Below are 11896 nucleotides of genomic sequence, written 5' to 3'. Positions count from 1 at the left end.
TTTTTTGGAAACATCTATTTTTACACCACAAGCGTATTTATTGCAGATAACTATAAAATAAACTCTCTCTATATATACATACATACATACGTACACAAACCTGTCGCCGTTGTAAAAGAGATTGTTTGAAAGAAATTAAATGGAGAAAAAAATGTTCAAAAATCGAAAAATAACGCTTTGCCAAATAACACACAAACAACACATCTTTAAGCTATTTATTTTTGGGGGGATTATAGTTTTCGAATACTTTATTTGTTCCATTTTCATAATTGTTAGGTTGCCATGTTTCATGTAAAGTTACAATATACCATTATACATTATAGTGCTTCGTTTCATTATTCTGTGTATATCGGTATATATATATATTCGTTCTGGTTTGATATATATATATATATACATACACACATATCTAGAACGTTAGGACCACAACCATTATTTCGCTTGTCAGTTGGAAATACTGCGCATTGTTTTATGTTTTATGTTTTGTTTTGTTTTGTTTTGTTTTTTTGTCCCACTTCTCATACCAACCAATATACTATTTTGTCCCAAAAAAAGAAAAAAGAAACGGAAACGATCTCTCATATTGTATTGTATTAGTAACTTACCCTTCCCCATATTCATTTATATTTACCATTATAACGTTTTTTTGTTTCTCTTTCTCTCTTTCCCTCTCTCTCTCTCTCTCTATCTCGCTATCTCTCTTTTTCTCACTCTATTTCGCATTTACTGCAATTCGGTTTGCTTGTTCTTTTTCGCTGTTGTATAATAATACCTCTTTGTTTATAAAAAAAACTATCTTTCTTGTTTTTTTTTTCATTTTTCCTCTTCATCACTTCGTTCATTTAGCATTTTCATGTTTTGTCGTTCGTTTGTTTGCTTTCGTTTCGTTTTCTTGTTTGTATGAAAAATAAAACCTCTCAAATGATACTTCACAACCAACTTCGGTTCCCGCTTTTAGCTTTTCCTTCTTTGTTTCTTCCTTCTTTGTTTCTTCCTCTTGTTTTTCTTCTTATTCTTTTTATTACATTCGTATAAATCGATACAATTAGCTATCCTCTTTCACTCACTTATCTCATCTACTTCTAATGGGCTCACTCATATGGTTTTGTTATTTGTTTTCTTATGTATTTTGTTGCTGGATTAGCATTTTGGAGGCGGTGGGAGGGAGCAAGGGAGAAGAGGGAGAGGGTGAAATGCCTATGGCACTCTTCATGCTCCCCCTCCTCTTCCCCCTGCCCCCCTCCTTACCTATCAGGGAGGGGAAGAGAACGGACGCAATAGAAAAGCAGTCCCCACGCAAGACGCACTCACAGTGGACGCAAAGTGTGATTTTCATTGGCAACTTCTTCCATGTTCGTCACCGTTTTGCTCATGTTGCGATGTTCGCGATGTGTCTTCCCATTTCTGCACAACCTGGTTGAGTTAGTGTATTCAGTGTTTTTGTTTTGTTATTTTGTTTGTTTTGTTTTTTTTTTTTTATTATTTGTAGCAAGGATTAAGTATAGCAGGACACATTGCCCAATCCGTGTGTACGAATGATTGCTTCGGTGTACGAAGCACAGCTATTAAAACACGGCTAGTTGTACATATTGCACACACGTCAGTGGTATTCGGCGTGTATATGCTGTGTGTTTCGTGTCTGTGCGGAGTATTTGCTACCTTAACACTAAGACGTTATTTTTTCTTTTTAAAAGATAACAAATATATTCTCTTACATGCTAAATTTCACTCGAATTTCCAGTTAATAAGCGCCATATTAGTTGTGTGTGTGTATGTTTTGGGGAATCTCTGTTTGTATTTTTGTGTGGAAATTGTGGGTATTTTACGGTCTCTTCTGTTTTGTTCTTTCCCCATCAACGCACGCCACGCTTTATGCAGAGATGAATATTTCGCTTCTGCTCATCACTCTATATTACCACAACCATCGGTCTATCCAACGACGTATGTATGTATCTTTCACCTCCTTCTGCACGAGTTTTGTAATACTGTTTCATCAAAAAACCAGGACAACATTTAGTGGTTAGCGATTAGTGGTTGATAAATAAATATATATATATAGTGGAGTGTGTTTGTAGCTATCGATAGTTTGTTACAAATTAGTTCCGTCCAATTCGTTGCTTGAGCCGCCTCCCCCCCTTGACTGGCGCAGCCTGCTTAGCTTAGCCAATAATGATCCCGTTGGACGTAATGATTTGTTGTTGTTTTTTGTTTTTGCATGTGCAAAACAGACGCCGTCCGTAACCTAGCGACAGCACATAGAGCTATGCGAAAATGGGATATGCTTGTACGGTTCATAGAAGGTTTAGTGCACATCGAGTTTAGCAAAATATTGGAGAAAAGGGAAGGGTGGGAAGTGTGGAGTACCGATGGGATATAAAGTGTTTTTTGTTTTGTTTTTGTTTAAAGACTCAAAGAAATCATCACGTGCACTACGAGCGACAGGACTCCAGGCAATAGCTTTTCGTACACACACACACTCACACAAACACAGAGAGAAGACACACCGACTTATCTTTCCCTACCTAAACGTTGTCCCTCTGTAACCTATCTTCACCTCCTAATCATTCTAACCCCCCCACTCCACATTACCCGCTAATATATACGTAGATGAACATTTATAAATCGGCATTTTACATCAATAATTTGTATGAATTTGAAGGGGAATGGGGAGGTGAGGAGTGGGGGAGAGGATTGCTTTATCTATGCTTCGCACGCATTAAGTCTAATCACAACCGAAGACTGATATTATTATTAGTATTATTATTATTATTACGCTAAACATGTGGTACGATTAGTTTTGCGCAACTAGGGCAACTGCGGTTGCGCAAATGGTTAGTTAACGAGTGGGGAAAAATAGTTTTGCGTGTGTACAAATATATTGCTGCTGTGTGGTTAGAAAGTTTGCATCTTTGTGATGTTTTGTATGCTTTCCGCTTTACTTCCTCCTTTTGGGACGTGTGTGTCTTCTAACATTGCCCCATTCGTTACCGCGCTTCCTGATCGCAATTGTGTTGGTTTGTTTTTGATCCTCATTTTCACGCACCCGCCACCCGGTGGATGTTTCACATCCATTTAATCACAACCTTTTCTAACAAATGCTGTTTGTCAGAGCACGTGCATTGGTTTTTCTGGGTACAAACGATCCGGGTCCCTTCCTTGGCCGCTTCGTCGAAGCCGACGACTTTGTGACGAATATAAATATATTATAGTTATGTATGAATGGTTTCGCTTTCGTTCTCCTTCTTGCTTTCCCTTCTTATGTATCTACAACCACAAACTACACCCACCGTGGGTGTGATGCCTGTGCAGCTAGGAATAGCAAGGGTGCTGCTACCAATACCATGCACTGCGTATCAAAACTTATCAAACCTGCTTATCAGCTAGTACAACCATGGACCGACAGTGTGTAACAACTGTCGCATTGAATTGCTAATCTACTGTTGCCGAAGTACGAGCATAGAGTATGTGCATAGAGCGTGTGCAAGTAAACAAGTCCTGAACAGGCAGAATGTACGAAGAAGGTGGAAAAGGGTTTCCCCGTTCGCTGCTGGTACCGGGTAGAATGAAGCGAATGCAATCGCTGCAACTGCATTCGTGTGCATTGATATGTTAGGGTCAGGGGAGGGGGAAGTGGAGATGGGGGATCTTAAATGGGTTTAGTAGCGCGGCGGCGGCGGCTTTAGTTGCCGTTTTGCTCGGTTGGGGATGATTCCATCTCCGCTCTGGATCGTCTCCGTTGGCAAAGCGGAGAAACATTGGGTTGGATGTGACGGAAACAGGGGTAAGCTTACGTCAACGAAAATGTGGAAAAAAGAGACATAGGGAAGGGGAAGGGGGGAGTTTTATGCTGCCGAAGTCGACAGTCACCGGACAGTGCTGAGGCAGAGCAACAGCAGCTGGACGAACATGATGAGACCGGCCAACGGTTGCCACTGGGGGCCGCTGCCATGCTGCATTGCGGCAGGATTTTCACCTAGAAACGGATAGAAATATACCACGTTAAACGAGAGAAACAGCAACACCCAACCAATTCTACCTACCGTTGAGCACGTGTACCGATACCGTGGCCTGAGCAATGTCGGCCAGCGCACATGTGTAGTTGCCCGTATCGTGCCGATTGGCGTTGGCAATGTAGAGCCGGCTCATCGCACCACCGGGTAGCAGGTCGGTCTTGACGCTGGAAGAAGAAAGATGCAATTCGAGAGCGCATTATTTCACACAGTGATAATGCAACACAGATGGAACGTGCGGAGAATGAGAATGATTGGTCGCTATTTTTAGAAGGGATTTTAGTATAAAGAATGGATCCACTGCAGGAGGAAACTGGTGCACAACATAGTTTTGTGCGCCCCGGTTGTCGATCCAGAGAATCGTATATTTGAGCGATTTACAGGTTTTTGTTACATTTTTTAATTTAATTGGCTTTCAAGCGAAACAAAAATAGTGTTTGAAAGCCAAATACAGTGTTTTTCAAGGGTTCTAATGATTTTGAGATACTAACATGACTCTTATATGGAATATAAAGATCACTTCCAGTAAGGAATTGAACTCTACGCACTCTCTTTGAATAGCCTCAGTTGGAATCCAATTGAAATTGCAATGGATACCATAGAGTCCAATTCTCGTCACGTAAAGATTCGAATGAAGGCAGTTAAATCAATGTTTTCATACCAAAAATCACATCAAGCTCACTCACTGAACGGTTCAGCCATGCCACGAGAAGTTCACAAAATCTTCCGTCAAACTTCAGCTTTCTCCTGTTCAAAAGGCAATCTAAACTGTTTACACACTGACGGGTGAAGTGAACTGAACTATTCGCTCATTAATTAGAAAGAACTGAACGAACTAACCAATTCCCGTGCGTTAGTTTCCATCTCAGCAAAGCAGCAGAAGATAAAGCTGTAACCACCCATCACCATCAACACCTGCCCCTTACCTGATGCCACCTCGGCTGGTGTCGTAGTTGAGCATTCGCATGCCGTGCTTCCACGTGACGTAGCTCGTCGGTTGCGGCACCCGGCTGATGATGCACTTCAGCTCGATCGTGCTGCCCGGTTTGTAGAACTTGTCCAGCGTGGCCTGGCCCCGCTCGTCTATGATCTCCACCCGTGGCACTGCGGAAAGACCGGCAACAGTTTACCATTTAGCTCTCACCCAATGCGTGCTAGCGGTCACTCTGTATGTAGATGTGTATAGGCGTGTGCGAAACACTTACCGACTACGAGCAAGTACACCAGGTAGACGAGCGGCGGATAGGACGAGATCTGGCACTCGTAGTGGCCCTCGTCCCGCTCGTTCGAGTACTGTATCAGCAGCTGCCAATCGTTCGGTGGTTGGTACTGGAGCGAGTAGCGCGAGTCGCTACTGTACGTCTGCCGGCCGACGGTGATCAGATGTATCTCGTCACCCTTCCGCCGCACCCAGCTTACCGTTCGCTCGCGCAAATCGTTCACCCGGCAGTGCAGATACACATCCGCCCCGAGCTGGGTGGTGACGTTCGCGGTCATATTGGCGTCGTCGAAGAACGGGTACGGATCGTGCGTGGTACTTTCGGCCGACTCGTCCTCCTGCTCGTCGTCATCGCTCGGCAGATCGGTGTACGGTACGGAGATTTCCTGCCAAAAGTTGCGCGGCAAACTCATAAACGGACTGCTCGACTGGAGGGCGGAAGATTCTGCAGAGAAACAGGGGGGAGGGGAAGAATAGAATCAACATGAAGATGCGTTTCGGCAAAAGGAAAAACCCAGAAAAAAAACACTCACTCAGCACCGATCCTGACACGCAGTGCAGCAAAAGGTAGATTGCCGCTACTCCATTGGCCGGCAGCTTCATAGCAGCATACTATTTTGTTCGACTCTTTCCCAAGTGTGTCAATTCGTGTCCTTTTCCTTTTGGCGGAGGCTTCTCGGATCTTTCTCGTCACTTTTGCTTTAACCAATGTCAAGTCGGTGCTGCCCGTGGTCGATAGCACCGAACGCCGTTCACATCGCCTACTTTTCCAACACTAGCAGCTCCCGGCGCTGGTTTCCATGGTGCATCATCATGGTGGTGAAGGGTGGAAAAATATGCTGCAAATGCGTGCGAACCTGTTATTACCCTAATCGGGAAGCGGAGAAGAATCGTTCTCCGGCGGCAGGCATTTAGCCGACGGATGCATCCAACCGTGCATATGTAATCAATCGCAAACGGCAACACAAACGGACCCGCGGACGTGCCACAATGCACTAATCAATAATTCCGCAGTGTTGGATTTGGTCCACACCAGGACAAAAGGGGATGGGACACGCCGTAGCAGCTCGGGAGAGCATTTATTCTCCAGTGGATTAAGCGTGTGCAACTTTTGCCTACCGCAGCATCCACTGGGTTTACTTACCTAAAGCTAGAATGGTTTAGCACAGCATCGTACAGGGCAAATTGCGCATTTTCTCTACAGTTGGCCCCGCAGGCAGGTGGTGACAACACCAGCGAGGAAAGAGCTTCGCTTTGCTTTGGTTGCTTGGACCCGTGATGTTTTCCGGTTTACTTTTTGTCTCGTTTCACCAAATCACACAAACACACGCACACATTTATCGACCCACTGTACTGCTGCGGTTTCCCGTTTTTCTTTCACAGAAGTACCGAATTTTTAGCACGACACAAATGTAAATGGCCACCACCCACACACCTCCGTCCTGCACCGTCCGTCACAGCCACTGCGGTCCGAGCAAGTGTAACATGTTGTGTGATTGTGTTTTTGTGTGTGTGTGTCTATGCCACCTAGGTTACTCTAGGAGGCCATGAAGGCAGAAAGCATGATGGCGCTCTTGCTTCAGGGCGCTGCGAAGAAAAGACGAAGACAGGGACGCGCTATCGCCACGCCACGGAAAAAAAACAGGGAAAAACGGCGGACAAGATACACACGCGAAAAAGTTGCTGAGCTGTGCACACTACTGCTTACCCCCACTAAGTGGCACACTGCCTTTCCAGTGTCCTTTCTTTGTGTCCTCGTTCGCATTCACCTGCATCACTGGAGCACAAAGAGGAGGGCAACCAGTGGAAAATGAAGGTATGTATTTGACACGTTTTTCTCACCACACACCACAGCAGTTCCAGCGTGGAATTAAAGCGCTTCTATTGCTATAGATTCTACTTTGGCGTACAGATTCGAGGGGCAGAAATTTGGTTAGAAGCTTTCCGAAGGAAGAAAAAGCAACACTGCTCTACGCTGCTCGAGATGATGCTGTGAGCAAGCGAGGGCTGCGCGATTGTGTCTGTGCGTCGTGCACGTGTGTGTTAGTATAATGTACCTGCAGGAAACGAAAGTTCTTCGTGATGGGGGATTAGAGGGGGGGGGGGGGAAGAGAAAGGTGGTGTTGGAAAAGTTTGAGCGCGCTACAATAGGCCTCCCCAATATTGCTCCCGCGCGTGAGAGCTTTCCGGTGCCGTGGTCCGTAGCATACACGGGAGCAAGTTTGCAAACCCGAGAGCCACCGAGAACCGTGTACGGCGTGTGGAGTCACACGCATGGAGGCGCGCGAATGCGCCGAATCAGTTGCGTGCGGAAAGTGTGCGTGTTCGGCGTGCTGGTGGAGTACTAGCTGGGAATGTTTCAAATGTGACCAGTACTCTTTTACCGTGCGCGGGAGATGAAAAGAACAAAATTGAACGTAAAAAGATGAAAAGATGGATTATCAATAATTCTTCAATCGTACACCGAAAACAACACAACCCCCTTTCATGTACCGCTTGGGTCGTGTAGCGACGATACAAAAAGAAAAGGCTATTTATATCGAAACAAAGAGCATTGTGCTCCAACAAGCATCATCAATATCGTCGCCTACTATCTTAGCATGGAGGCAAAACGGCAACACCTCTATTTATGTGGCGCGATGCAGCGGGACAAAAATAAATTGCCCGCCACTGCTCTCAGCGGGAGGCTCGGGACTGGCACGGTTGGGATCCGGACCATCGGAGCAATAAACCAAAAAAATCAGTTCCTCCATCAGAACGGCTCCACCCGGCCGAGGGCAGGTTCATTTAGTGTCAAGTGCTAACCGTGTACGGACATGGTCGGGATGAACGACCGGTGTATCTAGGTGGGAAGCGATTCTCGTTGCAGTCTTACGTCGGGGTCACTTGGTTCATCCCAAGCTCAGCAGGATAGGATGATGCAACTGCAGCAACCGGGGCTGGTGGCGGATTGTGTGCAGTTTTTGAAATGTAAGGTGCTTCCTATCGCTGTGATGTGTGTTGTTTTGTTAACCTTTTGTTTGTGTGTTTGTGTGTGTGTGTGTGTGATTGTTTCGTTTCTGTTCCTTTAGCCATTAAACGCTATCTGTGTGAAGAGTGCGAGGATCCAACGGCGGATGATGCAACCCGGAACACCGACGGGCCAGCCGATGAGGAGACGTATTTGAATGTGTTGCAAAGCAAACGGTCACTTCCCGGTGTACGGGCCCGATTGATAGCGGAATGTGACGATTTGTTGGAACGGTTGCAAACCGGTGCCGTAAGTACGCCGAGTTTGGCTGAACTGAAGCATGTGAAGGAGATGGATGACGCTTATGAAAAGCCACTAAATGATGAGGAGGATGATTCGTACATTGATATGAGTGGAGCGAACACTCTGAAAGCAGCAAACACTAGCTCGTCCAACGTTAGTATGGTTGAGCCAAGGGACGACCTAACCGCAGAATCCGATGAACCAAACGATGACGAAACAGACGAAGTACCGTTCGGCCAGGTAGAAGAAAACTCGTACGACCTCACCACCGATCAGATCCTGTACGACGAGTGCATGCAGGAGGTCGGCCACGAAGGGCAGGAAGTCCTCGCTACCACACCAACCCCTCGCACACCGACGCCGGAAAATGCAGCGTCCGATAGCCAGTGCCCGTACGGGGGGCTTCCGGCATCGCATCTGCGCCTGCAGCAGTCACCCAAGCACGGCACACTGTTCAAGCAGGAGAAGCGGCTGTTTTTCGACCAGTTCAAGAAGTACTACGTGGGGCTGATCGGCAAGTGGCTGCTGGTGTACGGCAGCCACAACGATCTGAAGCCGCTGCAGACGATCTACATCAAGTGCATTAAGCTGGACCTTAGCCTGAACGAGCAGATCAACGAGAAGCACCTGTTCCAGATCATTACGCAAAGCGACTCGAAGGTACACTTCCTGTCGCCCAGCTTCCAAGACCTGAACGAATGGATCGTTGCGATCGAGAACAATCTGATCGAAAGGGTGGCCGATCGGCCGGTGGAGGAATGCGCCGCTTTGCAATCGTGCCGTAAACTACCCCTACCACCCTGTCCCGTGCCAGTGGGCGACGGGAAGGATGAGCCGGATCAGCGTGCCGCGAACCAGGTGGAGGATGGAATTTACGAGGAACCGTCGTTGTGTCTCAAGACGGAAGCCATCGCGAAGGCTAAGGCGCACGGTTACGACACACCCAAGTCGTGCTGCGGCAAGGTGGCAGAGAATGTGCCCGTTGGTACCAACGGTGGAGTTTGCAGTAAAGAAAGTGTAAGTAACTCACCTGCAAGCAGTAAAAAGCCTGATTTGCCAGCGAAAAGCCCCGACACGGGTGGAGGAACAGCTGCTGCACCCACGCCCGTGAAGAGTTGGCTCAGGAATCGGTTCAACCGATCGGCCCCGGATCCGGGGGAGGTGAAGCTGTCCAAGAAAGCGCTGAAAAAGCTATCGTTTGAAGAGCTGCCCACGTCGGAGGGTAGCGCCGGCAGTGTCGAGCCGAAGTCGCCTTCGAAGTCGCCAGTGCAGCCGGCGCCGCCTTCGCCCAAATTCACCCTCACCACTACGCCCACCAGCAAGGGTACGAAAATAAACATGATCATTAGTCAGCTGGAGGCGAACGGGCAGCTGAACCTGCTTTCCAAGCGGCTGAACGACACGACCAAACGGTACACGTGGGTAACGGACGGTGTCACCGGTTGATGGAGCGTCGGCACGGTGCTGTTTCATTTTAAGTTTTGTCTTTATCAAATAAACGAAGTGCAATGTGATCTTAGCTGAACAATAAAACCAAATTCAATGTGAAGCACATTTCAGGGTGGGGGAATATTTTCCTTTCTTTCTTCTTTGAGCAAAATTCCATAGAAAACTTCCCTTTGAAAATTTAACTGGAAATGTCAAACGAAAACATAGAGCTGTCAAAACGGTCCTAGGGGCGCAAAAAAACATCGCATGCCAGATGTAAACAAACGTCTGCACGAAACAACAGCAGGCTCTGTGCGAAATAGTTTCATTTCCTTCCGAAAACACCTGAAGCAGGAAAATGAATATTATTTAATAGAAATAAAACCTTCCAGACTTCCAGTGCGGTAAGTGTATTATTTCGCCAAAGACAGTAAATTATGCCAATCACTGTTGATTACCCTCCTGCTCACACAACTCACAGTCCGCTTTCGTCGTTCTACTGATCGGCTGGCAACTTTGATGGGATCGGCGAAACCACGGACCCGTGCCTGGACTGGCGGCGAGCATGGAGCATGACCCAAACCTGAGATCGGAACATTCGGTGCTGCGGTCGTTTTTGCTGTTTCGCAACACCACCGAGCGGACGGTGGACGTGTACTGGGTGAACTACTCCTCCCGGTTCATCCACTACACGACGCTCAAACCGAAGACGGGCTGCATGGTTAACACGTACGTTACGCACCCGTGGGTGTTCAAGGACCGGCAGTCGGGCGAGCGGATGCACGTACGGCACCAGCCCGTCTACCTGCCCGAACCGTGGTACACCAACTTCAACAGTGCCGGGCGGCTGACGAGAAAGGAAGTGAACATTCACTTTCCCGTGCGCACACTGATGGACAACTGTCTGTGGCGCATCGTGGCCCTGCTAGCGGACAAGGAGGAAAGTGCACTGCACGAACTGGAGATACCACGCGTGCTCAAGCAGGACCTGGCGGAGAAGCGAAACAATAAAGTAAGGAAAAAATGAAAACACTAACCACTGGCAGCAGTCCTTCCGCGCATCGATCAGATTGTTCGAGAAAGGGAGAGAAAGAAACGAACATTGAAAAACTCCACGCCGTAAGTAACCACGCCGATTTTGAAATGATCATGTTCCATTTATTGTTTTTGCATTGCACACAACTAGGTATATTGCCCCTTTTCTTTTTGCGCGTGGTGTCCGGGTTTACACATTAACCGTGACATTAACATGCTTCACTCTACATTTAGCGTTGCTGTAGCACGACGAACGCAGCACCGGTTGCGCCAACTAATCAAAACTTACCGGTTGCGACCGGAACAGCCGCGAGAACTATCATCATACTTTCTTATTCATTTTATTTAACGACCGATTCCGAGACGATTGGAATACATACATTCACAAAAATTGGGGTGCACAATATGCTAGAGCTTCTTTACTGTTTCCTTTCCGCTTTCATTTTCTTTTCTCTAACAACAAATGATCGCTACTATCATGTTTAAAAGGTTTTTTTTCTCTACTGGCAATAGGTACACCATATCTAACTGAAATAGAACCTATTTCTCATACACTTGCCGCACACACTTTACGCACACTTCCGGCTGCGGAAGCGCACGTTGTGCTTGTGTGCATATGTGTTTGAGTGTGTATGTTGATATATTTTTGTGTGGTTTGCCTAATAGTGTCCATTAAAAATTGTTTGTTCATTTTGTACTCTTTTTTGTAGTCGCTTTTCCATTCGCAACATCCCACAATTGTCCGTTACTATTCTTAATGATGTGCCGTCGAAATATTTCTAACTTTCTGCCCTACATAAATGTCGCCTGAATCGTCGGGGAAAGGATCTCTTGACACCGGTTCAATGTATCCGTCATCCCATCTCTCTCTCTCTCTCTATTTCTCTTTATACGAATACTATATCTTATCTGTTCGACTATCGCGGGTTTATTACATTTTGTACAACATAA

General features: G+C 46.6%; 3 protein-coding genes and 1 long non-coding RNA gene across 4 annotated transcripts; 2 read left to right on the top strand and 2 right to left on the bottom strand.

Moving 5' to 3' along the window:
* Positions 1–563: 563 nt before the first annotated feature.
* On the bottom strand, positions 564–6467 carry LOC121590128 (zwei Ig domain protein zig-8). Its single transcript, XM_041909537.1, has 6 exons — positions 6374–6467; positions 5763–6068; positions 5216–5674; positions 4937–5114; positions 4041–4177; positions 564–3973 (listed from the first exon to the last, which is right to left on the bottom strand). Exons 2-6 carry the CDS (start codon positions 5830–5832, stop codon positions 3864–3866), a joined length of 954 nt encoding a protein of 317 aa, XP_041765471.1. The 5' UTR covers positions 5833–6068; positions 6374–6467; the 3' UTR covers positions 564–3863.
* LOC121590129 lies at positions 4340–4917 on the bottom strand. The gene is made up of 2 exons (XR_006004390.1): positions 4851–4917; positions 4340–4757 (listed from the first exon to the last, which is right to left on the bottom strand). It is a non-coding gene; the product is annotated as an uncharacterized LOC121590129 (long non-coding RNA).
* A 769-nt stretch (positions 6468–7236) lies between the features above and the next one.
* Positions 7237–10454, top strand: LOC121590127. The gene is made up of 3 exons (XM_041909535.1): positions 7237–8199; positions 8301–10314; positions 10392–10454. Exons 1-2 carry the CDS (start codon positions 8145–8147, stop codon positions 9926–9928), a joined length of 1683 nt encoding a protein of 560 aa, XP_041765469.1. The 5' UTR covers positions 7237–8144; the 3' UTR covers positions 9929–10314; positions 10392–10454.
* Positions 10455–10475: 21 nt separating this feature from the next.
* LOC121590205 (protein Vhl) lies at positions 10476–11473 on the top strand. The gene is made up of 2 exons (XM_041909667.1): positions 10476–10922; positions 11459–11473. The coding sequence occupies exons 1-2, from the start codon at positions 10476–10478 to the stop codon at positions 11471–11473; spliced, it is 462 nt and encodes a 153-aa protein (XP_041765601.1).
* Positions 11474–11896: the final 423 nt, after the last annotated feature.

This window comes from Anopheles merus, chromosome 2R, assembly GCF_017562075.2.
Source record: "Anopheles merus strain MAF chromosome 2R, AmerM5.1, whole genome shotgun sequence".
NCBI lineage: Eukaryota > Metazoa > Arthropoda > Insecta > Diptera > Culicidae > Anopheles > Anopheles merus.
The sequence above is the reverse complement of the archived record's forward strand: the minus strand, read 5'-3'. Positions and strand labels throughout refer to the sequence as shown.